At 50.9% G+C, this 26,286-nt stretch overlaps 11 protein-coding genes across 11 annotated transcripts; 5 read left to right on the forward strand and 6 right to left on the reverse strand.

Annotated features, from left to right (window-relative positions):
* Window positions 1-462: 462 nt before the first annotated feature.
* Window positions 463-2,424, reverse strand: APUU_70792A (putative MFS monosaccharide transporter; the record flags this gene model as incomplete). Its single annotated transcript, XM_041695705.1, has 6 exons — window positions 463-768; window positions 842-1,168; window positions 1,221-1,303; window positions 1,365-1,756; window positions 1,819-1,972; window positions 2,028-2,424. The coding sequence occupies 6 exons, from the start codon at window positions 2,422-2,424 to the stop codon at window positions 463-465; spliced, it is 1,659 nt and encodes a 552-aa protein (XP_041561408.1).
* A 1,149-nt stretch (window positions 2,425-3,573) lies between these two features.
* APUU_70793S (uncharacterized protein) lies at window positions 3,574-3,891 on the forward strand (the record flags this gene model as incomplete). The annotated part of the gene is made up of 1 exon (XM_041695706.1): window positions 3,574-3,891. One exon carries the CDS (start codon window positions 3,574-3,576, stop codon window positions 3,889-3,891), a length of 318 nt encoding a protein of 105 aa, XP_041561409.1.
* Window positions 3,892-5,287: 1,396 nt separating this feature from the next.
* Window positions 5,288-7,055, forward strand: LPD1 (dihydrolipoyl dehydrogenase; the record flags this gene model as incomplete). The annotated part of the gene is made up of 4 exons (XM_041695707.1): window positions 5,288-5,420; window positions 5,519-5,598; window positions 5,674-6,156; window positions 6,216-7,055. 4 exons carry the CDS (start codon window positions 5,288-5,290, stop codon window positions 7,053-7,055), a joined length of 1,536 nt encoding a protein of 511 aa, XP_041561410.1.
* A 565-nt stretch (window positions 7,056-7,620) lies between these two features.
* Window positions 7,621-8,355, reverse strand: APUU_70795A (uncharacterized protein; the record flags this gene model as incomplete). The annotated part of the gene is made up of 2 exons (XM_041695708.1): window positions 7,621-7,994; window positions 8,094-8,355. 2 exons carry the CDS (start codon window positions 8,353-8,355, stop codon window positions 7,621-7,623), a joined length of 636 nt encoding a protein of 211 aa, XP_041561411.1.
* Window positions 8,356-8,712: 357 nt separating this feature from the next.
* On the reverse strand, window positions 8,713-11,011 carry PGM3 (phosphoribomutase PRM15; the record flags this gene model as incomplete). Its single annotated transcript, XM_041695709.1, has 10 exons — window positions 8,713-8,873; window positions 8,932-9,608; window positions 9,665-9,954; window positions 10,001-10,184; window positions 10,235-10,244; window positions 10,292-10,310; window positions 10,376-10,695; window positions 10,747-10,825; window positions 10,880-10,924; window positions 10,988-11,011. The coding sequence occupies 10 exons, from the start codon at window positions 11,009-11,011 to the stop codon at window positions 8,713-8,715; spliced, it is 1,809 nt and encodes a 602-aa protein (XP_041561412.1).
* Window positions 11,012-11,355: 344 nt separating this feature from the next.
* APUU_70797S (fatty acid desaturase) lies at window positions 11,356-13,057 on the forward strand (the record flags this gene model as incomplete). The annotated part of the gene is made up of 2 exons (XM_041695710.1): window positions 11,356-11,543; window positions 11,605-13,057. The coding sequence occupies 2 exons, from the start codon at window positions 11,356-11,358 to the stop codon at window positions 13,055-13,057; spliced, it is 1,641 nt and encodes a 546-aa protein (XP_041561413.1).
* Window positions 13,058-13,424: 367 nt separating this feature from the next.
* On the reverse strand, window positions 13,425-15,212 carry APUU_70798A (ASCC2 family CUE domain-containing protein; the record flags this gene model as incomplete). The annotated part of the gene is made up of 1 exon (XM_041695711.1): window positions 13,425-15,212. One exon carries the CDS (start codon window positions 15,210-15,212, stop codon window positions 13,425-13,427), a length of 1,788 nt encoding a protein of 595 aa, XP_041561414.1.
* Window positions 15,213-15,970: 758 nt separating this feature from the next.
* On the forward strand, window positions 15,971-16,801 carry S10a (40S ribosomal uS10 domain-containing protein; the record flags this gene model as incomplete). The annotated part of the gene is made up of 5 exons (XM_041695712.1): window positions 15,971-15,988; window positions 16,056-16,166; window positions 16,220-16,300; window positions 16,414-16,637; window positions 16,717-16,801. 5 exons carry the CDS (start codon window positions 15,971-15,973, stop codon window positions 16,799-16,801), a joined length of 519 nt encoding a protein of 172 aa, XP_041561415.1.
* A 368-nt stretch (window positions 16,802-17,169) lies between these two features.
* APUU_70800A (FG-nucleoporin nup42) lies at window positions 17,170-19,065 on the reverse strand (the record flags this gene model as incomplete). The annotated part of the gene is made up of 4 exons (XM_041695714.1): window positions 17,170-18,562; window positions 18,616-18,670; window positions 18,871-18,966; window positions 19,020-19,065. 4 exons carry the CDS (start codon window positions 19,063-19,065, stop codon window positions 17,170-17,172), a joined length of 1,590 nt encoding a protein of 529 aa, XP_041561416.1.
* A 601-nt stretch (window positions 19,066-19,666) lies between these two features.
* APUU_70801A (ELYS family protein) lies at window positions 19,667-20,721 on the reverse strand (the record flags this gene model as incomplete). The annotated part of the gene is made up of 3 exons (XM_041695715.1): window positions 19,667-20,224; window positions 20,278-20,507; window positions 20,568-20,721. The coding sequence occupies 3 exons, from the start codon at window positions 20,719-20,721 to the stop codon at window positions 19,667-19,669; spliced, it is 942 nt and encodes a 313-aa protein (XP_041561417.1).
* Window positions 20,722-21,004: 283 nt separating this feature from the next.
* On the forward strand, window positions 21,005-25,508 carry smc4 (condensin subunit SMC4; the record flags this gene model as incomplete). The annotated part of the gene is made up of 4 exons (XM_041695716.1): window positions 21,005-24,430; window positions 24,479-25,231; window positions 25,284-25,361; window positions 25,413-25,508. 4 exons carry the CDS (start codon window positions 21,005-21,007, stop codon window positions 25,506-25,508), a joined length of 4,353 nt encoding a protein of 1,450 aa, XP_041561418.1.
* Between the last annotated feature and the right edge of the window lie 778 nt (window positions 25,509-26,286).

Below are 26,286 nucleotides of genomic sequence, written 5' to 3' on the forward strand. Positions count from 1 at the left end.
GCTGTAGTGGTCTTCTTGAGTGTGTTTTTTTGTTTAACTTATATCCTCACTATCTCACTGTGTATACTCACTACTCTGCCTTATAGCTTCACTTGTGTGGCTGGTGTATTCGCTATTCGGCAATAGATCTTAGTGTGGCCAGTGATATTACACCAGCCACAGTATGCCGGAGATTGCGGGGATTTTATCCGCTTTCCTTTTATCCGTTTTCCCCCGCATGATTCAACCCTACACTGGAGTCTCAAAAACATCTTCCTAGCTCCTACGGTTGCCTTGGTCGGGGCTTAATACGAGACAACTCAGCCTCATCGATAAGAGACACCAGCGTCACATGGACAATCTAGCGCCGAGATTGGGCACTGCCTTGACAGGGATAACTGCTAGCTTTGCTCTCTAGATAGTCTTATTTACTCGCATCACATGTCATGTTCCGGCCCAGTCTATCAGGAAACAATCTCATCATTAGGCCGCATTCTCACGTTGCTCCAGCGTGACCGACTTAGCAGCCTCCTCATCCAGAATACTGTTTTTCCGCGCCGCAGTCTCAACATAGCCCGGGTTCTCGGCCTTCAGACGGGCAAATGTCTTCTCTGCATCCCACACCCACGGCGTGTCAGCCGCGAATAGCAGATCCATGTCCTCTAGTGTTCGCTGGTTGCTCTCTGGGTAGAATGCCCAGACCATTGGGATGGCGATCACGTTGCTAGCGGCGAAGACGTACAGGGTCTTTTCACCGATGGCGCCGAACATTACGGGGCAGAGGAGGGTCTAAACACACGTACAAGTTAACGCACTGTTCCACATAAAGGATATACTTGAACAGATGGGTTGAGTCACTCACCAGCCAGCCGTTTCCGATACTCCAGCCTACAACACCAAAGGCGTTGCCCTTTGCACGTACGGCTAATGGGTAGATCTCTGCGGGATAGACCCAGGGAGTTGTGAGCCAGGTAGCGCCGAAGATTGCGGTGAAAATGAAGACCATAGAGGCTGCGGCAGCACCGAAGGATTCTGCCCGCGCTGCGTTTCCTGCTTCACGCGCGTCGATTGAAAGACGTGAGAAGCCTCCGGCCAGAAACATGGCGATGCCCTGACCTGTTGCTCCCCAGTACAATGTCCAGCGACGGCCAATTCGGTCCAGAGTGAATACACAGACCACGGTAGCGAACTGATCTGTCAGTATGAAGTAGTGCATTATGGTCTGGTACCTGGAGACATACCATGTAGAAAACGTTGTTCAATCCGCTGATCCACTGGCTTTTCACTGTGTCAAATCCGGCGATACTGAAAATGGTCGGTGCGTCTAGAGCAGTGAGTATTAGCTTTTAGTCTGATGTTTTCCCCATTATTTAAAGGTGACTTACAAACGGTAACACCAGCAATACCAACCCACTCTTGCATAATTTGTAACCAGACTACAAGCTGAACTCGGCGGCCGAGGTGCAGCTTTCCAGTCTTGTAACCAAAAAGCATGGCTAGGTAGGAGGTGCTATGGCCCATGGACTTCTCCGTCTCAGCGACGCTTAGGATATCCTGGAACTCAGCCTCCGCTCGAATAGTATCTTCGTCATTGCTGCCGCGCAGTCTGCCCAAAATATAGCGCGACTCCTGCTCGCGACCAACTTTGACCAACCAACGTGGGGATTCCGGGAAAAACCAAACGGCTGCGAACAGCACAATCAAGAAGATGATCTGAAAGGCGATTGGGAAACGCCAGCGGAAAGCAGATTCGCCGCCATCAATGAAAGATAAGCCACTGTTTCCACCTGGTTAATCTATGTCCTAAATGTACATGAGATCTTGAGGAAGGTCGCTTACAATTCAAGCCAGTATGCGAGAACAACACCAAAGATGTTCAGGGTGAACTCAATTGCAATGAACTGACCACGGCTAGTATGCTCCGCAGTTTCGGTTGCCCACACAGGCACAATAGCGTTGAGAATTCCTGTTCCGATTCCGTTGATGAAGCGCGCTGAACTCAGTTAGCAAGAAGAAAAGGAAGGGTGTTGAGACAATGGATGCCTTACCGCAGATCATCCAACTGTGGTTCTGGGCCGAGCATTGCAGAGCAGCTCCGACCATGGCCCAAAGTGCACCAGACGCAATTGTTTTGATTCTACCGACCTTGTCTCCAGTCCAGCCACCAAGCAAAGCACCGAAGAGTGTGCCTAGGTAGTAAACACTGACGATGCCGCCTTGGAGCAGGCTGTCAGTGACGACGGGAGAGGGCAGGCCGTCTTTCATTTCTGTGTACCCAAAACCCATGAGGTCGATATAGTCCTTGGAGTTGTTCACTCCAGCCATCATACCCTGGTCGTACCCAAAGAACAGGATTGACAGTCCGGCCACGCAGTTGATGGCAATGAGAAGACTGCGCTTCTCGAACTTGTGGACGACATTCCACGAGGATATCTGGTCACTCATGGTGACAGCAGGTGGCGTGGGTATATCGACTAGAAAGGAAATACGACTCAGGAAAAAAGCCTAGGCAGAGACTGACACGAGCCGGGGAAGCGCACGCGGGGAGAGATGTGTTGACATCTGTGGGGTTACACGGGTACTTAAATATTTCGGTCTCGAGGTCTACATGACGACGGACAGGAACAAATGACAAAATCAGGGTCAGGGAGGCCATGCAGACCATGGTCGGATGGACACATTTGGTTACATCCCGGTTAAAAGGTGACAAAAGTGACTATGAATGGCGCGGAGGGAAATGTGAGTGTCAATCGAGGCCTGGATTCTCCACCACCACAAAGCATGAGATGGCACGACAACTCCACTATCGGCGAAATCGCGTCGACTTTGGAGACTGAGGGAGGGGAAAGCGCCGCACGAGCCCGAGAAACGGCAATCCGTCGGGACCAAGACGGCCTCTGCGGCGAAATGGCCGTTCATGGTCCGATCTTCAGAGGACGCCATGGCCGATGCGAAATGCCGGGAGAGGGTCTACCAAGACTGATTGGCAAATCTCTGAAGACCGAGTGTGGTCCGGCTTTTCCTCTGGGGGCTTCTGTGGGGGCCCTGGGGAGTCTGGGGGTCCATTTTGCGGGCAGTGGCCAATCTCACGGATTATCTCCGACCTTCCCCTTTGAGTTGATGAAGAGTGTCCAAGGAATGTGAGGTCAATCGAAATTGAATCAGATAATGGAATTAATTCGTGTTAAAGTCTGTTCTTATACTCCCGCCATCTGTCAATGATGCTGGTAGAGTTGGAAGGTTGGTGGTTGTCGACACAGTCGACCTGACAAGATTCGGTTAAATTGGGCAGTCGGCCCATTTACCCGGGTTCTCACAGGACACGCACTGAACAGCATGGACCATTCTTTCTCCTCTTCTTTCCCTCCTCTGGCATCCAACAACTCTCGCTGTTTTTCTGTCAGCTTGTTGCTTTATCAACTGAACGAGTCGTTTGGTCTTCTCTTCTAATGGCATCACACGATGGGGGTGGGTTTTAACTAGTTGATCAACTGTCTACCGGGCTTCTAGATATGATGGTCTCAACACCCAGGCGTGATCTGTCGCAATTCTATAAGAATAACCCTTCTCTCGCCATCACTAACCAAGGTGCCCATGAAACGTGATTCGGCCTGCCTTTTCAGCAGCCCTTTATTACTTGATCAGAACTCTATACTCAAGGGATGGGGAAACAACTGTGCTTCTACGCAATGCGCAAGACGTTTCATCAACCTGCGAAGCCATGATGGATGCAGTGTGCCGAAATCCCAGTATCAGCCCCTGATACTCGACATCGCAGCCAAGGGTTTTGATCAGCCGGAACGCTTGTTTCAATGTACGACACAAGATACATTAACATCTCTGGGTGTAACGTTGTCAACCCTTTTCACGGTGGATCTCGCAAAGTTTCTGGGTCAAAATGTCAATTTCTGAGCATCTTCTCGATGGCGTCAATACGCGGGTAGGACATGGTTTGCAGCCTTGGGGCAGTATGTCTAGAAGATTGCTGCGCAGCGATGGCTGAATTTGTTCCCTGGGATGACATATTATTGTCTGGACATTTGGGAAACACCTTTGGCAAGAACAACGCATCACACAATGGATAATTATCAGCAGCAAATTCACTAGAGGGAACTCTGAGGTGTTTCCATCATCATGGGCATCTTTAGGCAGGCTGATCCGCATTATGGTGTCAACTACAGTCATAAATAGACTCCATAACACAAAAAGGTGGACATTTATCATGGTACTCTTAACTTAGCGTGTAAATGAAATGGTGAGAAATGCCTCGCCAAAGAGCCGAGTATCTGGCTTTGATCTTCGGCCCATCAAATTCCTGCATGTAAAAGCTCATGGATATGGTCCGCTGTATTTCAATGAAATCATATTGAAAATCGCTCTATTTACTAGTTCAGTGATTTATGTTTGAGCCTCTCCTATACAGTAGCTTTTTGTTGAAGTTCGGGCAGCTGGATTGTAAAAATATATTTCTCTCAAAGCTCCAGAAACATAGTTATTGACCACAAGACCCAACTACCATAGCCAAGTAACAACGCAGACTAAGAATACAATTCCACGGACACGAAACCAACAGTTCTAGACCCCGCGGAGTCGACTTCTCCCAAGACCCCAACTCCGATGATAGGAGGCGCCGATGGTAGCCACCGTAATGCTGTTTTGCGTTACCCGCGGATACTCACGGCTGCGGAGATCCTGCGTACCCCAAGGCAGATAGCTTGCTGTAGGAGAGACTGCCATTGGTCCAGGATTGTCACTCTTAGTCTGCATCCCCAGAATTCGGAGAGATCTCATTCAACACATAGAGTCGGTATAGACTGAGGCAGCGATGGATTCCTGATTGGGTTTATTCTTATCCACTCGACGGGGAGTTCCGCGTGGCCGGGTATCGCTGTATGAGAGGATACATCTTGAGACAGGGCTTCCACCATACGTAAAGCAGTGAACAACAGCTTCCTCATGAGATAGACAAGGCGATTCCAGCTATCTAAACCAAATCGTGTTCTTTATATGCTCGTTGCATAGAACAAGCTGACCGGTGAGCCGGATCAAGCCGGCGCTGAGTGGTTGAGGATGATTACATACGCGGGAATTACGGTATTGAAACCGGCCCGCCAGCCTTTTGCTGGCAGTTTTGAACCTCTGCGCCATTTTGAAAGCTTCAACATCCTTTTTCCGCGATCAACGATCACCTCTCTCCCCTGCCATTCGCTTCCCCGTTCCTCCTAATCTGCTTTGTTGGAGGTTCGATTGTCTGAATTCTTTCTAATCACCTTTGTTCTCTTCCGTTCTCCCCTTCACCTTTCTCACCATGTTCCGAAGTCTACTGCCGCGGACGACGCCGCGGGCTGCTGTCCGTTCTGCTCGTCCTGTCCCTTCGCACATTGTTCCCGCGCCCTACTTCCCTATCCTACGATCTACTCGCGGTTACGCCTCAGAATCCGGTAAGTTGCGACTTTTCCGACCCCTGCGAGCTCTGTTGGAGAAGCACCCCGGGCTTCCGAAAGACCAGCAGCTAACAAATGGGATGCGCTCGGTATAGGTGACCACGATGTTGTTATCATCGGTGGTGGTGTCGCTGGATACGTTGCTGCCATCAAAGCCGGCCAGGAGGGTCTCAAGGTGCGATTTCAGCAACTCTGTTCTCTCAATCGACCCTATTGAAGTATCCGCTGATTAATTTCCTTTCCGACACAGGCCGTCTGTATCGAGAAGCGTGGCCGTCTCGGAGGTACCTGCCTCAACGTCGGCTGCATCCCATCAAAATCGCTCTTGAACAACTCCCATCTCTACCACCAGGTGCTCCATGACACGAAAAAACGCGGTATCGAGGTCGGTGACGTCAAATTGAACCTTGAGCAGATGATGGCCGCCAAGGACACCTCCGTCGATGGTCTGACCAAGGGTATTGAGTTCCTGCTCAAGAAGAACGGCGTCGACTACGTCAAGGGTACTGGTGCGCTTGTTGACGAGAACACCGTCAAGGTCAACCTGCTCGAGGGTGGTGAGCAGACTCTCCGCGGAAAGAACATCATCATCGCTACTGGTAGCGAGGCTACTCCTTTCCCCGGCCTGAACATCGACGAGAAGAGAATCATCACCAGCACTGGTGCTCTTTCTCTGAAGGAGGTTCCTAAGAAGATGGTTGTTATCGGTGGTGGTATCATTGGTCTTGAGATGGTAAGCTTTTCATAGCTCGCCGTGTGTTATATTGGCAATCTGATGCTAATCTATTATAGGCCTCCGTTTGGTCCCGTCTCGGATCCCAGGTTACCGTCGTTGAGTTCCTGAACCAGATTGGTGGTCCCGGTATGGACGCCGACATCGCCAAGCAGGCCCAGAAGATCCTCGGCAAGCAGGGCATCAAGTTCAAGACCGGCACCAAGGTCACCAAGGGTGACGACAGCGGTGCTACCATATCGCTCGCCGTGGAGTCTGCCAAGGGTGGCAAGGAGGAGACCCTGGATGCTGATGTCGTTCTTGTCGCCATCGGCCGCCGACCTTACACTGAGGGTCTGGGACTTGAGAACGCCGGTCTCGAGAAGGATGACCGGGGCCGTCTGGTGATTGACCAGGAGTACCGCACCAAGGCCAGCCACATCCGTGTCATCGGTGACTGCACTTTCGGTCCTATGCTTGCCCACAAGGCTGAGGAGGAGGCCGTTGCCGCCATCGAGTACATCAAGAAGGGTTACGGCCATGTAAACTACGCCGCCATCCCCAGCGTCATGTACACCCACCCCGAAGTCGCCTGGGTTGGCCAGAACGAGGCTGAGATCAAGGCCGCCGGCATCAAATACCGCGTCGGTACCTTCCCCTTCAGCGCCAACTCTCGTGCTAAGACCAACCTCGACACTGAGGGTGTGGTCAAATTCATCGCCGATTCTGAGACCGACCGCATTCTCGGAGTGCACATCATCGGTCCCGGCGCCGGTGAGATGATTGCCGAGGCCACCCTTGCTGTCGAATACGGTGCTTCTTCCGAGGACGTCGCCCGCACATGCCACGCTCACCCTACCCTCTCCGAAGCCTTCAAGGAGGCCGCCATGGCCACCTACTCCAAGGCCATCCACTTCTAGTTCCCCCCCGCCATAATCCCGACAATTTTGTACCTTCTAGCCTAGCCATGCTAGAAATATTCTTGTAGCATTGACATCATTATATTTCCTATGTTGATCGTCCTGTATTAAGTTATGAATAAAAAGACTTAAACTGATCATAGAACTGCTGCGGCCTCTATATGTAAAATTAACCGGTCTACCACTTGCAATCTCATAACACCATACCCGGAAACATCCAACAGGAAGACACAGTCTAGGCCCCTGTAAAAAAATAGAACTCATCTAAGGCAACATCCCCCGCCCCTCCCAACCCCCAATACAACAGCAGGCAATGGCGGCCCATAAGCATACCTACCCCGACACTCGCACGAACCCCCATTAAAAATGGAAATATTAACCTGCTGCTGCCCACACCCCCCTCCACATCCCTGAGCAATCTGATTACACTCAAACTCCCGACTTATACATTGGCTCTGGCTCTGGCCTTGTGGACTCGCATGCGCTATCGCCCGCGCATACCCACCAGGCCCAGCAGTCGCAGTCGCAGTCGCAGCACCGGTACCAGTCCCGCGACCTCCAGACATTATAAGCCCGTCATCCTGGCACTGACACTGACAATCCCACTGGTTTTCACAAGTGCAGGATCTCGACCATTGCCAGGAGGATGAGGACGAGGGTGGGTTTGGTGCCTGACCATGACCATGACCATGACCATGACCATGACCATGACCGTGCCCGTGTCCATGCCAGTGGCCATTTCCATTTCCATGTCCATTTCCATGTCCGGAGCCGGAGCTGCAGCCGCAGGCCCCATTTCCAACGGGTCCCGCGCGGGGATGGGGGGAGCCCGGGCAGGTGTGCGAGTGGGAATGGGAATGGGCGTGCTCGTGGGTTTGCGACTGAGTCTGGGAGTATGGGGGTGGGTGGCCTGTGAATTCGGCCCCGGTGCTTGAACAGCTGGATACAGAGTATAGTTAGTTAGTGGTTAGAATGAATGTAGATATGGTCAAGTGTGGGTAGGGGATACATACGCCCGTTCGGGAGAACATCCCGAACCCCTTGGACGACTGCATCGGCTTCGGCCTCGTGAATACATTGGTGGCTCTGGTGATTCGAGTGCTGGTGGGGGCCTTTCTATGGAGATGGTGCTGTTTGTGTCAGCGTCGGAATCTGAGTCTGAGTCTGGGTCTGTGTAGGTGTATTTGGAGTCGATCTCTGGTTTGCGGAATCGGACGGCGCGGCGGGGTGTTGAGGGTCTGTCGATGTTGAATCGGTCAGGGCTTGGGCTGGGGGTTCTGTGACCGTGCCAGCCGGACATTCCAAGATAAGTTAAACGAGAGGTGTGAACTGGACGGGAGAAGGGGTTGAAGACAGGGTAGGGAAGTGGGTTTTATACATCATTTGCGGAGAAGGTATATCTCGCTTAACCGCGTTGGACAAAGGGAGGGCTCTGCTTTAGCTGCTGGTGGGTGAAAGGATATGAATGTTGTGTGACGATCAAGGCGATGTGGTTTGCTGGGTTGATCTGGGTATATCCTTGGATGTGCCTGTCGGGCAGAGGAGTCTACGTCGGATAAATGTAACGGTCAAGGTCAAGCGAATTTCTATCCAATCCAGAATTTATTGGTGGTAACTATCGGACCAGAGATATATAAGTGCTAGACATAAAACAGCCTTAATCAAGTCGGAGAACATGGCCTGAAGATGTTGACAGCTGTTTGTTGTATGTCAACAGCGGGGCGAACGGCTGAATCCATTCTTTGATGACTGTCCGCAGGGTGTCACAGACAGCATCTGTGGCCTGCTGGCGAGAGGAGCCACAGCTCTCGATGTAGTCTACGGACGTTAGTATTGGTAACTTTCCTGTGGTGTGCTCCACTGGTGGGAAACTTACATTTGACCTTGGCTTCTGTGCCTGATGCTCGAATTGTGAATCGTACTTCGCGGTCAAGCCACAGAGTCAACATTTGGCTGCTCTTATCTGCAGGAAGTTGGGGCTTCTTGTCTGGTGTGCCCGAGTCAAAGCCTTCTGTCATATCTCGCCATCGAAGGATTTTGAACGACCCTAGTTTCATTTCTGATTTGAACGGGCCAGATCTTACAGCGTCGAACATTGCTAGACTGGTTTCAGGGTTGGGCGACCGGAAGTAATTGTTGAGTGTCTCGTGGTGTCCAAATTCGTCGAACAACTTCTGCAGTTTGGTGTAAGGGGTCAGGCCCTGCGTGGCCCATCGTGCTTGTGCTGACAAGAAGATCATAGCCGCTGTAATACCGTCTTTGTCGTAGCAAACCTCGGGGAACATGTAGCCAAGGGCCTCCTCAAATGCGAATGTAACGTAGTATCCTGACTCCTCTAAGTTCCGTGACGTGTTGCCCATCCACTTGAAGCCTGTTAGGGATTCCTCGAAATAGATATTCCTAGCCGTTGCCATTTTCTCAAGCATGGTCGAGGAGACGGCCGAGTTTAGAACCGCAACTCGTGTATCGGTATCGATATTCTCAAGTGAGTCGAACAGGTGGGACGCTAGAAGCGCTCCCATATGATTTCCGGTGAAGAAAAACCAAGAGCCGCTGTGTTTCGAAGTCAATATGCATTATTCAACCGGTAGCGAGGGTGTTTTACGTACTCAACCTTCTCAGCTGCAGCAAACCTATCGGCATCTGGATCGTTAGCAATAATTAGGGTTTTACCTTCCCGATCTGCTGTTTCCACCGCGAGATCTAGCGCTCCGGTTTCCTCAGGGTTTGGGAATGGTAGCGTTGGGAAGTTTGGATCTGGTGTCGTTTGTTCCGCAACTGTGGTGAAGTCGGTAATACCCAATGAACGGCACAGATCGGGGAGCACTAGCCCTCCAACGCCATGTAAGGGAGTGTAGACAAACGGCTTTGGGTGCCTCCAATGTTGAACGGTGGATTTCTAAAATAATCAGTATATATCCCGCGGATGAAGTAGGGTCCTGTACCGAATAATGCCAAACTCGAGTGGTATAGCGTGGCAGTAGCTGTTCGTAGGCTTTCGGGCGGAAGTAATCGCCGGCTGGTGGTGACTCGGTCCAGGCATCTGCCCATGGTTTAAGATTCCGCTCGATCGAATCGGATATCTCCCTATCCATGGGAGAATTGATCTGGCAGCCATTTTTGAAGTAACTGAACGATGTTAGGATTGGGAAAAGACACGCTGGAAGGTGGAACCAGACACTTTGTAGCCTAAGAACGTTAGCAAAGAAACAATTACAGACCCCATGTGAGCTCACCATTATCTTGCGCTGGGTTCTGTTGCATAGTTATTAGCCTGGAGGTTCGGCATCCCACCATCGGGATCGGCGAGAGCGACTTACATGGCTTGCTGTGACCATGACGCCGGCAAGGGCGCGCATATCGGTCACGGCAAAGGGCACAGCGGGGGTAACCGCAGGCCCTGAGAAGAACCAGACTGGAATTTCCTGTGCGATGAATGCATTGGCGGCCAAAACCGCGAATTTGGCAGAATTGGTACGGGCGTCATGGCCGATGATCACCCCGCGCGAGGTGAGGTCGCCATAGTTATCCCGCAAGTACTTGGCCAGGCCTTGCGACGCCTGGATCACGGTTAGGGAATTCATGCACGAGAAACCGGCAGCCATGCGGCCGCGCAGGCCGGCGGTGCCAAACTGGATGCCTGCTTTGTATTAGCCAAAGCACGACAAAGGTCGTGGGGGGCGGTGCGCACGTTTGCGAAGGCGCTTTTCCAGCTCAGCGGCCTGCCTCGAGTCCCGAAGCTGCTCGATTTCCGAGCGGGTCGTGGGATCCTGCGCGACATTAGCTGGCAGTCAAGAGGCGGGCATAGGGAGATATGTGCGAACCTGGTCCCACTCGAGCCATTTCTGAATCAGCGGGGAGAGAGAATCCTACAAAGTCAGACCGAGGCTCAGGAATGCGAACGGCAAATGCTGGGTCATTGAATGGGTTACCTCGAGGGAGGCCATGATGGTCATACGATGAGCGAGCAGAAGGAGGGGGAGGAGAAGAGAAGCCCAAGAATAGAGGACGCTAAAAAGGAGATGGAGCTCTGTATAACTGGTTCAGGTATAGTGGGAGGTGGGAGAGATAGAGGATCCGATCGTCTGATGTGGACTTTGTTGCTCGTTTCACCTGTCGCCGTCGGCTGTCCTGTTGGAACTTGGAACCTTTTTCTCCCCGCTTTCCGTTCCTTTCCCCTTCGCTCTCTGCTGTCGGATTACAGAGCATCCCCCCTGTCTTTTATGCTTTTTTATGCTCCCCTACGATGAGGTGAATTGCTAGTCCGCTATATTCCACAGCTTAACTGCACCGCTCCACGATGGCCGTCTCCCGCAAGGACGCCATTCTGTCTCGCCGCTACATCGAGGGCCTCATTGCCGACGGGAAACATGTGTTCATCTTCGACGACCGTGTCCTCAAGGTCGATGCTTGGATTCCATTCCACCCTGGAGGTGACAAGTCTATCAAGCACATGGTGGGACAGGATGCCACCGACGAGATCAATGCGTACGTTCTCCAGCCGCCCTCCCATCCAAAGCACAGCTGCCTAACCGGTGTCCTGGAAAAGGTTACACTCCACAGAAGCTCGCCAGCGGATGTTGGCTTTCCAGGTCGGTCGCATCCAGGGACCGTGGGTGAACTTTTTGCCTCCCATCCAGGGCGGGAAGTTCCGTCCCTACGACCAGAAAGCCCCCTACAGCGAGGACGACGATACCTCCGGCCAGTCCCAACCCCCGTCGCCCGTTTTCGATGCTGTAGATGCTGCTCCGGGAGCTCGTCCGCAGTCACCATCTTCTGAGTCTTCCGTCTCGACTCCTGCCAGCGAAGAATCCGAACCGAAGCCTTCTTTCCTCGACGCCCGGACACGACGGGAAATCGTCTTCGACACCGCCAAGTATCCTTCGGTGGACACGAAAACGCAGGAGGATATTAAACAGAGATATCGCGAGTTACAGAAACGGATCGAAGCCGAGGGACTTTACGATTGCAACTATTTCTCATACTTCATCGAAGCCTGTCGATATACTCTATTCGCTGGACTGTCATACCTCTTTCTACGCCTCGAATGGTATCTGGTCTCGGCCTTCCTTCTAGGATGTTTCTGGCACCAACTGGTATTTACTGCACACGATGCAGGCCACATCGGCATCACCCACCGTTACCATGTGGACAGTACAATCGGGATGCTGGTTGCCGATTACCTCGGGGGACTTAGTCTCGGCTGGTGGAAAAGGAGCCACAACGTTCACCACATCGTGACGAATGAACCAGAACACGATCCGGATATCGAGCATATGCCCTTCTTCGCTATTTCACACCGCTTCTTCACGAATCTGCGAAGCACGTACTATGACCGCGTCATGGATTTCGACGCCTTTTCCAACTTCATGCTTAAATACCAGAACTACCTCTACTACCCGATCCTTTTATTCGGCCGCTTCAACCTCTACCGATTGAGTTGGGAATATCTGATACTGGGCCAGGGACCGAGGAAGGGTCCCGCCTGGTGGCACCGTTGGTTTGAAATTGCCGGTCAGATCTTCTTCTGGTACTGGTTTGGATATGGTGTTCTCTACAAATCTATCCCAACATGGGGCAGCCGTCTCGGCTTCCTTTTCATCTCGCATATGGTCACTGCGCCTGTCCACGTGCAGATTACCCTTTCCCACTTCGCCATGTCGACAGCAGATCTAGGCGTCCACGAATCGTTCCCTCAGAAGATGCTCCGCACGACGATGGATGTTGACTGCCCAACCTGGCTAGACTTTTTTCACGGCGGTCTTCAATTCCAAGCCATCCACCACCTCTACCCTCGTATTCCGCGCCATAACCTGCGCCGTACTCAGAGACTTGTCCTTGAATTTTGTCGCGACACCGGTATCCCATACGCGCTATACACCTTCACCGATGGAAACAAAGAAGTTATTGGGAAACTCGGCGATGTCGCCAAGCAAGTTCGGATTCTGGAAGAATGCAGGAAGTCATGCGCTGAGCAGGGTGTTTTCTCCGATCACCATTAGACCATTGCTATGATTTTGTCGTTAGACGTGTTATGGTTTTCGCACCGCTTGTCTGACAATCCGCGATCCACTCGTTTACTGTCGAATTAGATATACATAGACAGTATATAATTCTGCGGTTGTCATTTCAGTTGTCTGATGATTTGGAGCCCATCCAGATGATGTACATATAATGTCCTTATGATAATGCCCCTAATATAACAGATTGTATCCATATCAAACATGCACAAATAATACCATGACCGCGCTCGTAATGTATATGGAATGGTAGCAATCTATAGTCATATTTACAGTACCAACTGTATGGAATGATAAAGGGAAAATAATCGTAAAGTCTCGTTATCATATAACCTGCGGAGTATTCCAATTACCCAACCATCCCGCCAGCTCTCGCAACCTTCTTAGCTCTCTGCTGCCGTCGATTATGGTTCGCCCGGCTCGCTTTATTCTCCTCCTTTCTCTGTCGTGAAGCAGCTGGATTCTGGTCTGCAGAAGCACCACCACCTGCACCACCTCCGCCTCCGCGACCACCACCCCTCCCACCACCTCGGCCCCTTCCACCCCGTCCACCACCACCACCACCACCGCTGCTGCCACGACCACGACCTCGAGCAGAGCCGCCTCGCCCTGGAGACGCCGACGGCTCACCTTCAGTCCCACTTTCAGATTCCCCATCCGCCTTCGGCCGACGATACGACGTCGACGGAATCTCAGGCTGAGACAGGCCAATACCCGGCGTGAACCCACCACCCGCGGAAAGAGCAAGCTTACTTTCCAGCTTCGCGAGACGGTTCGGATTCCGCATTATCATGACCGCCCATCCCTCGAGCGCTTCATCCGTTAGTCCGGACTCGCGCTTGAGGGTATCCCGCGGCTGCGAGCGGCGCGTTGCCGAGTCTCGAGCGAATAGAGACGGTGTGGCTTTATAGGCGCGTAGCAGGGTGAGATCTAGCTCATCTGTGGTCCCTGCGCCTTCGTCTGTGGCGTCGACTGTGCCGCCAACGTCGGCGACGTCGTAGGTGTCGTCGCGCTCGTCATCGTCGGAGTCGAAGGTTGCCAGGGCGGAGAGGATGGCTGCTTTGTTGGCGGTGTGGTTGCTGCGGTCTGCGAGCATGTCGTCGGCTGTGAGGGAGGGGTTTGCGCGGCCAAAGCGCAGGGTGTTGTCCTTCTTATTGTTGTTGGTGGTGGTGAGGTCGTTGGAGCGCGCAAGTTCGGCGAGGTCGACGTCTTTGTCGAAGACGTTTCTGCGCGGCTCTGGCGCTGGTATTGAAGGGGACTGGGGCGGTGTTGATTTGGGAGGAAGAGGGTCATGGCGGGTTGCTGGTGTAGGGGGGAGCTGCTCCGATCTGTCTAGATCTTGAAGCTCTGGGGGAATAGAGGCGTCGAGAAGGTGTGCAATTATCGTTTCTGGGTTGTCGCCGTAGAAGTCTAGCAGTCTCACGATGTAGCCTGATCCAAGGTCAGGGAAGAGGTCTTGGATCTGACTTATTAGAGACATCTTATGAGCGTGAACTTCTTCTGATGCCGGAAGGTCTGACGCTCGACCTTTTCCTTTCTCGATCCGCTTCTTCGGCTTTTGATATCGGTGGTGAAAGGACTTCGACTCATATTGATATGTACGTAAACTTGAGACGAGATCTTGTCCCCGTTTCTGGGGCTGCACAGCCAGATACCGTTCAACTCGAGTTAAGATGTCAGAACTGCAAATGACATCTGAGAGGAGCGTTGGCTCTTTCTTCATCCTCGGCGTGCCCACGCCGACGCTGGCTTTTAAGCCAAACAATTGGTCCAGCAGAAGAGTAAGATTCGGCTTTGTGCTTTTCAATAGTGAAGTAAAGCCAACATATATATTGGCAACCAGAGACCTGCGGATATCCTCTAGTTTTTGCGTTTGATATGCTTCTGCAACAGTATCCAGATAGTCAGACCCGGCCATGAGCACATGTCCACAGGCTGGGAGCGAGGATGCCAATATAGTCAATAGCCGGATATCAGAGACAGCTTTGAAGATACTGCTGGAGTCAGACGCAGAGAGCTGTACAATGATCCCTGCTTTCCCTTTCTCTAAACTTGATGAGATTAAATCCTCATGTTTACCCCACGCATCAGATAGGAGCTTTTTCAACGCTGAGCTGGAGGGATAGCAACAGCTCATTTCGCTGAGATAAGTCCATCGTAAAAGCTCAGGTGGTGGTGTAGCAATTTCTAGCACAAATCTTCTCGTTAACAGAAAGCAGAGCTTCTTTAATGTTCTGGCTTTTGCTCCAGATTGGAAAGCATTCCCCCCAGATGTGGCGAGTTGATGGTAGAATGAAACCAAGAAAAGCACTGCAGATTCATCTTTTGGTGCAGAATTCTTGAATACTGACTCTGAAGTCTCCAATCGAGCCCCAAGAAGGAGTATACAGGCATCAAGATAAAGCTCCGATTCTGTGGAGGGGATGGACCTCTGCACCTCTGGCGGAGGGAGTGGAGCTAAAGGCGGCAGCATTGCCATGACCTGAACGGCGGTTCAAAGTGAAGAGCTGTGTATTCGTAAATCAGGGGCTGTAGAAATGTTGGATGAGGTCGTCACTTTCATATCGCTCTCCTTTCGCTGTCATAATGATTCATCCTCGTGTTGTATCAGACACTGCAAGGCCAGAGAGATGATCCAGTTCAAAGTCCGCCTTTCCGTATTCGGTCCGTTGTGATGCCGCTTTTGCCCCAGTGAGTCACCAACGCTACGCCTGAATAGGACCCCGGCAGTCTGGTTGAAGGCCTTTAACAGTCACACAGTATATGAAGTAAATCCTCAGTTCTACAATGCTTCAGACCCGGCATATGTTTGGGCGGCTATCTCGAGTGAAGAGTACGGTGTAACGTTCATAAAGGCGGCAGTCGTATTGATATTACAGTAATAATACAGCATCAATGAGTTCAACAGATCGGGTTAGCTTGTAGATAGGCGAGCGCCAAGACTCCAACCCGCACAAGAAATTGACCGAATGAGAAAAAGTCGCTTTTTGATTGCATCCACTTCAACGACGACACCCTCAACTTAAACGGCCATCATCACCTTACCGAACCCCGAAGTTCAGGTCTTGATTGGCATACAGCCTCATCTGCGGTATGTCTTCCTCGATTACATCTACTCTACACCACAAGCTAATTGATTAATAGCAAGTTCAATCCCGGTCTCTCCACCGCAAACTCACCGTCAACATGTCTTACAAGCAAGAGAAGGAGTTCGGCGAGGGCCCCGTACGTTGCCTATTTCCTCCATTTCAGAGTCTTCTGCGTCCTACCGGGTGATGCAATTCTCTGCTGAGATTGAAGAGACAATGGACTAACAATTCATTCTTCTCGCCGTTTAGAAGGTCCACAAGATCCGTATCACCCTCACCTCCCGCAAGGTCGCTGCCCTTGAGTCTGTCTGCGCTGCTCTGCTCGAGCGTGCTCGCTCCAAGTCCCTCCAGGTCAAGGGTCCCGTCCGTCTTCCCACCAAGACCCTGAACATCTCCACCCGTAAGACCCCCAACGGTGAGGGTTCCAAGACCTGGGACAAGTACGAGATGCGCATCCACAAGCGTCTCATCGAGTATGTACCCCAATATCTACTGTGCTCTGGGCAGCATTCCTTGGAGTGATTCTTGAACAGAACCCTAATGATTCTATAGCCTCCTCGCCCCCACCGAGACCGTTAAGCAGATCATCATCAACATCGAGGCTGGTGTTGAGGTTGAGGTCACCATTGCCGCTTAAATCAATTCTAGTTCTACTCTGGAAGAAGGGAATTGAACTGGCGCCTGCGCTAATCCTTCACTGGGTCGGTGTGGGTGTGGTTGACGATGGGCTTGCTGAAGACCTGGTACTACCGAATCGGCTTCGATACCCGTTAAAAATAGGCATAAAAATGGGAAATTTGGAAAAAGTATATTCCGATTAATGGAGTTGTTCTCGTACTGTAGATTGTGATACCGTAAGACTGGAAGTAAAATAATAACCTGTAGATTTACTCTAGAGAAACGCCTTTCGTCCCGGTATATTGAAAGCCACCGCATCCTCGGCCAATTAAGAAAGATAGAATGATAAAACCTAGTGCCCCAATGAAGATGTCCTAATTTCCAATCCTAAAAATCGAAGCTAACCCACTCCGTCTTTGGCGGCACACTGGGGATGAGCCCGTCTTCGAAACATCCGTTCTTAATGAAGAATTCATACTGCTCCGTAACCTCTGGGGTATACTTGTCTGGCTCCCCATGTGCGTCTCGTAGGCTAGCTTCGTCCGGGGGCCCGTCAGGAAAAAAGATCCTAACATACGTCTTTCGGTCCTGAGGGTGTAAATAACAGGGCGCGTCATCGATGTATTGTACTGGTTGCCCCTTCCAACTTTGTAGTTTCTTCGACACGGGATCGCGTGTTGTTGCTCCATTTAGAGGCGGGATAGGAATTAGGTCATTGGTGTTGTCTGTTTTTAGTAACGGTGGCGGCCCAGCGCCTACCTGTCCGGATGATACCGATGTAGATTGAGAGATCTGTGGTGCACCTCCAGCTGGTAGCCCGAAGGGTGCAGGTGTTGGCTGCGGTGCCGCAGCCCCAAATGGAGCGGAAGCTGGCTGGCTAGGTTGCCCTAGGGGAGCAGAGGGCTGGCCGAAAGGATTCCCCAGTTGTGAAGGCGTGCCGAAGCCACTTGTCGCAGGGGTAGCTGACGGCTGCCCGAATCCAGAGCCCGCTTGTGAAAACGGAGAGGCCGAGGCCTGACCAAATCCGCTGGTAGGGCCTGAGACTTGGGAGAACGGTGATGCAGTACCCGTAGCTTGGCCAAATGGTGAGGCTCCCATTGACGACGGCTGACCGAAACTGGATTGGCCGAAACTGGGTTGGCTTGGTTGGCTGGGTTGGCTGGGTTGGCTGGGTTGTCCAAACGCCGGCTTACCAAAGCCAGACGAAGCACCCAGAGCACTTGGTTGACCAAATCCAGAAGGCTGTCCTAAAGAAGGTTGACCGAAGCCAGAGGGTTGTCCTAGGGATGATGGTTGACCGAAACCAGAAGGCTGCCCCAGAGACGGCTGGCCAAATGAAGATTGGCCAAAAGCCGGTGTACTGGACGTTGGTTGACTAAACCCTGGAGCTTGGAATGCTGGTGTCTGTTGACCAAAAGCCGTGGGTTGGCTAGCCCCAGGTCCGGTGTTGCCTTTAATGATATCGATTCTGTTCGGATGCTCTTTCCCTCCATCAACAACGTATTTGACGGCCGCGCCGAGGTTTTTCAATATAACCTCCATCTGATCTACGGCCTCATTATACATGTTCTCGGCTTCTTGAATTGCCGGGCCTGGATTTCCGCTGGCAGCGGCTTCATAATGCCGTAGCCGGAGCTCTTCGAAGCTCTGCTCTCGCTGTGGACCTCCAAACAGTTGCTTGGGAGCATTTCGCCCAGGACCATAGCAGGAGAAGACCCAATCGGGTCTTCCTTTGCCAGCAGCCAAGTCAGCTTTGATATCGTCCGTAGTTACTCCATAGCTGCAACGGTATTAGCTGGCAACCTTGAAAAATTTAGAATAGATAGGATATACTTGGCCGGCTCCTGTGATTGCTTCGATTGCTGATCCGGCCCAGAGGAGGCGCGACCTTGACCAGTGTTAGTAAAGATGCATTGACATGCTTTTTTATCTCAACCATATAATCATGGTTAGATGAAAGGTAGCAGCCGGTGGTGGATAATGATCCTGGAATCCTAGGACCGACTCAACTCCGTTCCACGGATTCATTTCAGAATACACAGAAAGCTCAAGACACGGGCATCCATAACAGAAGAGGGAAGTACATACTGTTGAAACCAGAGCTGCCTCCCGAGAGTGCGCCAAATCGGTTGCCGCCAGTGAATGTCTGTTGTTGGGCGCCAGGATGCTCATTTTTACATTGGTCTAGCAAGGTCAGTTATAAATTCGTTTAGCTGTTGGAACCCGAGCCTTCTCACCTCCAAATCGGCATCGGCCTTGTTGGAAAAACCGACAAACGACCATATTGTCCTAAGCCGGGTTGCGCGCTATGACTGCTCTGCGCGAAAACCTTCCTCCAAAGGCACTTCGCGCCTGTGTTGTTTTAAAGGCTCGATCCAGCCTGAATCAGGATTTCGAATAGGCTTCAAAATTCAAGTTTATATCACTGATGTTTCGGATTTGCGAGCGCTCGTTGGAAGTTGGAATTATCGAGTTCTATCTCGGTTTGACAAAGTTCCTTTGATGTTCCAGACTCATGGGTGTTACAATACCAGACGCCGCACGGGCGGTTATCGCGCCCGAAATGCTGGTGCTGTATGTACAATTATGTATTCGTAACTTACGCATTTACAAACAAATCGTCAACGGACTCGAAGGTACTGCAAGAGGCCGGTACTCAGTAAGCGCTACTAGTAGTGATTTTATACGGTGAAACATCTTAAAAAGAAGTGCTGGTGGAAATTGTAAAAAAAATTAATAACGGAAATAATCCAAACCCAGCTTGCGCCTTCTACTACATAATCCATTGCTCACAAGATAATGCAATATTTCCAGGTAACGCCCGCTCCAAACCACAGGTATCTCATGACCATTCATTTTTCACAGGTTACACTCATCAGAATTGTCATCTGCTGGTCGACGCTTGGGCGGGCTCCATACTTTGTTTGAGCATGTCCCAATTCAACCCATCAATCTTCTTCCCGCCCAAAGATTCCAGCTCCGTAGAAAGCCCTGCGGTCTTTCCAGTAGCAAGGCGGCGCATCATTACCGTGTCTTTGGCGCCGTGTAATGTCTTCGCATTTCCACGAAGCAGAGAATTCTCGAACCATTCCTCCTCTTGATCATCGAAAGGGAGACCAATAAGCTCCATGGCTCGTGTGCTCCTTAGCTGCCCAGCGTCTGTTGTGTGGACGAACTCGATGAGCTGGGTAAGATACATTTGACGAAGGGCATCGTGGTGCTTGCGAGTAAAGTAAAAGGCCTCTGTGATACTAGCCCGAGATAGAGTCTCCATGAAGGCTCGTTGGGCTTTCTTGGAGGTCAAAGGCGGGTTGACCGTGAGGTAATAGGCCATCACGAGGTTGTCATCATGTCTCGGAAGATGCGAGAGGGTAAGCGCGTAAAGGATTTCGTCGGGGAAAGTTGGGATAATGGAAGGTTCAGTGAGATACTCGATCGCCCGCTATATAATTGTTAGCATCGGCTGGTGTACAAAGCAAAGGCGGAAAAACGTACCTTGAACTCAAGCCGATCAAGGTGCCAAAGCCCCTCTATGAATAACCTATATTTTTCCGGCAGATGGCATTTCCGCGCAAATTGCGCAGCTGCATCACTTGGAGCCCGACAATCCTTTAAGATATAGTAGATCAAGCTTTGCTTTTGATGAATGTCTAGCTCGGAAGAGACAATATGGCGAATCAGGGTTCGGAGGTCCGAATTTGAGACAGGGGGATAAATATTGGTGACTATAATATTATTAGTACGCCAAACAGGATTGCTGTTTGAAGGTGCGGAGGAATAAGTACCTGCTTGAACACCGAGCAACTCTAGCAGCCTGTCGGCAAAGAGTTGGTTTTCTAGCGCGCCACGGTTTTTGATAATCTGAGCAATGACCTTGCCATCATATGTGAAGTTTCTGTTGAAATGGAATATGGCATCAAACTCTTCCCAAGGAGCCATTGTGAATAGGCAGCTCAAAGTTCTATCGCTGTTGACCTCCAACCTCTGCGGCGATAAGTTTACCGTATCGTATAGCTTATACGCGAGGCGGTAGATCACATGACTGATTGTCCCCTTTTGTTGTTGTGGCAGAAAACAGCACTTTTCCTATTCGGGACACTATGTAAACAACCCACTTTCCCAATCGCTTCCCTCAGCTTTATCCAACATCACCGCATCGGCCTTCAACGCCTCCATCCGCCTTAATGCGACACCTTCTTTCAAAGATTACCCCACAATCATAATGACGTCTATCGCAAGAGGCAGGCCTTCTCGGCGCTCTGCCTCGCGCAAGAGCTATGTGTTAGAAGAAACCACCTCCGAGTCCGAAGACCAGGGAAACGTTACCCCCACCCCATCCAACCCCGACGAAGACGACGAAGACGAAGAAGAATTCACGCCAGTACCCCAGAAAAGAGCACCTGCGAGAGGGTCACGCAGACGAGTAACGTCTGAGACGCCCACTGCGCAGGTCACCCGGAGACCACGGAGGTCGAAAACGGGAGAACCGCCAGAGTCAGAGACATCTTCGCCTGCTGATCCGAGCGAAGAAGGCGAGTCGGTTGCGAGCGCGCAAGACGAAAACGAGTCACCGAACACGGCGATAAAGCGAAAGAGTATGGAGCCTGAAGAGCCGGAGTCTCCTTCACGTACCGCGGCAATGAAAAGAAAAAGTATGGCCCGCAAGAGTCGTGTCTCCTCTACACCCAACCCGGAAAAGTCCTCACTCCCAACTCCAGAGCCCTCGCTTTCGCCGCAATCTCAACCGCACTCCCAGCGAGATAGCGTACCTCCGCTCGCCGATATCACAGAATCCGCGGTGAACCAGACGCCCGCGAAACCCGCCGAGGAGCTAAAGTCGCAAGTTTCCATCATCAACCCGAATACCACCATCCTCGATAAACCCATGGACATCATGTTAAAATCGCGGACCCTCGGTCCTCAAATGCCTGAGGAACCACAAGGTCCCAAGAGCCGTCTCATGATGACTACCTTGGTTTTGAATAACTTCAAGAGTTACGCAGGAAAACAGATAGTAGGGCCCTTCCACGCATCGTTCTCCTCCGTCGTCGGTCCCAACGGATCCGGAAAATCGAACGTGATTGACGCCCTGTTATTTGTATTCGGATTTCGAGCCAGCAAAATGCGACAAGGCAAGATCTCTGCTTTGATCCATAACTCGGCTAGCCACCCAAGTCTGCCGTACTGTGAAGTCGAAGTTTGTTTCCAAGAAGTTACTGACCTGCCCGGTGGCGAGCATGAAGTAGTACCAGATTCCCAACTGATTATCTCACGCAAGGCCTTTAAGAACAACTCCAGCAAGTATTATATGGACGGAAAGGAGACGAACTTTACGACTGTTACGAATCTCCTTCGCGAGCGTGGAATCGACCTGGACCACAAACGTTTCTTGATCCTTCAAGGTGAAGTTGAGTCCATTGCTCAAATGAAGGCCAAGGCTGCAAACGAGCATGAGGACGGACTTTTGGAATATCTGGAAGATATTATTGGCACCTCGAAATACAAGCAACCTATTGAGGAGGCTGCAGCTGAACTCGAAACGCTTAACGATGTATGTGTCGAAAAGAACAACCGTGTTCAGCATGTCGAAAAGGAGAAGACCTCCCTTGTCGATAAGAAGGACCAAGCCCTTGCGTACATTCGTGAGGAAAATGAGTTGGCCCAGAAACAATCAGCGCTGTACCAGATCTATATCGATGAATGTGCCGACAATCTCCGGGTCACGGAGGAGGCCATACTCCAGATGCAAGAGCTCCTAAACCTTGAGCTTGAAAAGCACGAAGGCAACGAGTCTGGAATCAAAGAGCTGGAAAAAGTATACAAACGTGCTACAAAGGAGTATGAACGTATGGAGAAAGAGACGCAGGAATTAGCAAAGGGCATGGCCAAGTATGACAAGGAATCTGTGAAGTTTGAAGAGAAGAAGAAATTCTTGGTTGGGAAACAGAAGAAGCTGGAAAAGGCCATGACCACTGCCCGCCATGCCGCATCAGAATGCCAGAGCTTGGTACAAAAACACAGCGATGATATCGAAAATAAGAGCAAGGAGGTTGCGGGTTTCGAAAAAGAGGTTGAGGTGGAGGAGCAGGAACTCTCGACAATCCGCGATGGCCTAAAAGGCAAAACTCAAGGCCTCTCGGACCAGATTGCCGTGAAGCAAAAATCCCTGGAGCCATGGGATGAGAAGATCAACAAGAAACAGTCCGCACTTGCTGTGGCACAAAGTGAACTTGATATTCTACGGGAAAAAAGCAATTCTGGGGCTGTTCTGCTCGAGGAGGCGCAATCAAAGATTTCATCAATCGAAGAGTCCATTGCTCGGAAGGAAGAGGACCTTGAAGAATCCAAGGCCCAAAGATCAGGTCTTGACGACGATGTCGCACAGCTGAAGAATGACCTCAAGAAATATAGCGTCAAGGAACCAGATGTTCGCGCCCATGTCTCTAACGCTCGCCAAAAGGCTGAGGAGGCTAGAGCCAGTGTTGCGAATACGCAAAATCGTGGAAGTGTCTTGACCGGTCTTATGCGTCTTAAGGAATCTGGCCGTATTGAAGGGTTCCACGGTCGACTTGGGAATCTCGGCACAATTGATGAGAAATACGATGTTGCAATTTCTACAGCTTGCCCTGCGCTCGAGAACATGGTTGTCGACACTGTCGAGGTCGGACAGCAATGTATCGATTACTTGCGAAAGAACAACCTTGGTCGTGCCAACTTTATCCTCCTGGACCGTCTCCCCAAGCGTGATCTGAACACGATCCTTACTCCCGACAATGTCCCCCGTCTCTTTGACCTGGTGAAGCCAAAGGACCCGAAATTTGCTCCGGCGTTTTACAGTGTGATGCAAAACACTCTAGTCGCCAAGGACCTCGAGCAAGCCAACCGAATCGCCTACGGCGCGAGGCGTTGGAGAGTCGTCACACTTGACGGTCAGCTCATCGACACTTCCGGTACAATGAGTGGTGGTGGTACTCGTGTTGCTCGCGGTGCCATGTCATCTAAACAGGTTGGCGACATTAGCAAGGAGCAACTTGTGCAGATGGAGGGTGACCTCGAAGAGATGGAGAGGAAGTTCCAGCATTTCCAAGAGAAGCAAAGGCGAGTAGAGGCAGCTCTGCGGGAGAAGACCGAAGAGATTCCCCGGGCAGAAACGAAGATCCAAAAGATTATGATCGAAATCGACAGTGCGAAACGCAGCCGGACTGACGCCGAACGGCGTGTTCAGGAGCTAAGTGCAGCGCATGTGCCGTCAAAGACTGATGCAGGCCGGGTCAAGGCTCTTGAGGAACAAATCTCAAGTATCGAGGAGCAGATCGAGGATCTTCGCTCGCAAAAGGGTGGAATCGAAGAAGAGATCCAGGAACTTCAAAACAAGATCATGGAGGTTGGTGGTGTCAGACTACGCAGCCAGAAAGCCAAGGTCGACGGGCTTAAGGAGCAGATCAGCCTCCTGTCTGATGAAATCTCTAACGCAGAGGTTGCTAAGTCTAAGAACGAGAAACTCATAAAGAAGCACGAGAAGTCTCGGGCAGATGCTGAGAAGGAACTTGCACACATGGCTGAAGAACTCGAGAAGCTGAACGAGGATGTGACCAACCAAGCCAGCGACGCGTCTGGGTGGAAGCAGAAGGTGGATGAGGCACAGGATGTGAGTCAACTCAGAATCGTTGTTGATATGGAAACTAACAGCTGTTAGGCCCTTGATGCCAAAAAAGCCGAGCTCAAAACTATGAAGGGCGAATTGGATGAAAAGGTAGCAGAACTGAACGAAACTCGAGCATCGGAGATTGAGATGCGCAACAAGCTCGAGGAGAACCAGAAAGCTCTGTCGGAGAACGAAAAGCGTAGTCGCTACTGGCAAGACAAGCTATCCAAGCTGACGATACAAAACGTCAGCGACTTAGGCGAGGAACAACAGCCTAGCGAGCTCCAGACGTTCACCAAGGACGAGTTATCTGAGATGAACAAGGACTCCTTGAAGGCAGTTATCGCAGCCCTGGAAGAGAAGACGCAAAACTCATCACTCGACCTTTCCGTGATCGAGGAATATCGCCGTAGAGCCGCGGAGCACGAGTCACGTTCGGCTGATCTTGCAACCGCTCTCAGCAGCCGGGATAGTGCTAAATCTCGTCTGGACGGACTGCGGTCTTCTCGTTTGAATGGCTTCATGGAGGGCTTTGGTATCATCTCTCTTCGTCTCAAGGAGATGTACCAAATGATCACCATGGGTGGTAATGCCGAGCTAGAGCTGGTGGACTCCCTTGATCCGTTCTCCGAGGGCATTCTCTTCTCAGTGATGCCGCCCAAGAAAAGTTGGAAGAATATTGGTAACTTGTCCGGTGGTGAGAAGACACTCTCTAGTCTTGCACTGGTCTTTGCTCTGCACCACTATAAGCCTACGCCGCTGTATGTTATGGACGAGATTGATGCGGCGCTGGATTTCCGAAACGTGAGTCTCAATCCTTTGATATGTATTTGCGATCTCACTAACAGATTTTCAGGTTTCTATTGTGGCATCTTATATCAAGGAGCGGACCAAGAACGCGCAATTTGTGGTCATTTCCCTAAGAAACAACATGGTAGGTTTCAACCTAGACCTGGAGCTCATGACTTTACTAATTCCACTACAGTTTGAACTCGCATCCCGACTTGTTGGCGTGTACAAGGTCAGCCACATGACCAAGAGTGTGACGATCGAGAACAGAGACTACATTACAGGCCGATGATTCTTGGACTTGCGTATATAAATGCCACGCTTTAGTTTTATTCAATCATGACGGTGTTTGGGTTGTGCTTCTTCGGTTCGGTCATAATGCTATGCGTTCTATGTATGTACTTTGTCAATTTAGTAGCAGATATTGGGCAGTCGCGCCGCAATGATGACTTTCTCGCATTCCATGATCAACCTCTTCTATATCTTATTTATTCCTCCCTCCTTCCATTCGCGAGTACATATGTACTCGAAATTTTACCATAACAATGCACAATATTATACCAGTACTTACCAATACTATTGCAAGTATAAACTTACCGTATGAGGGTACACTTGTAACCGGAGAATTTCCACGTGTAATAGCTCACAAGGCTTCAAGCTTATACATAACCAGATAAAGACAACACAACACGTACTTAACGAAGTGGAGCTCCCAAGCAACCTTATCTGCACCATACCTATAGAGAATTAGAGATAAGAAACTAGAGAAACCCCGAGCGAGACCGGGCCCATCCATTCATCGATCTACATCAGCATGCAAGATAAGCTTTTCAATATCGATCTACTCCTAGTACAGCAGTGCACCGTGCCACGACTTGCTACTATGTAATAAATAGCTAAGCACAGGTTAGTTAGTTAGTTACTAGTACAGCGCATATGTAGTACGCAGTGTGGGTTGTACAAGATATACTGTTAGCCCTAGTCCTAGTTCTAGTCCTGGGCAGTTTGGTTGATGGTTATGGTTATGGCTCAACTCAGGCTTTTGATCCTTGTTCACCTTCAAAGTGGCG

This window comes from Aspergillus puulaauensis, chromosome 7 (assembly GCF_016861865.1).
Source record: "Aspergillus puulaauensis MK2 DNA, chromosome 7, nearly complete sequence".
Classification (NCBI taxonomy): domain Eukaryota; kingdom Fungi; phylum Ascomycota; class Eurotiomycetes; order Eurotiales; family Aspergillaceae; genus Aspergillus; species Aspergillus puulaauensis.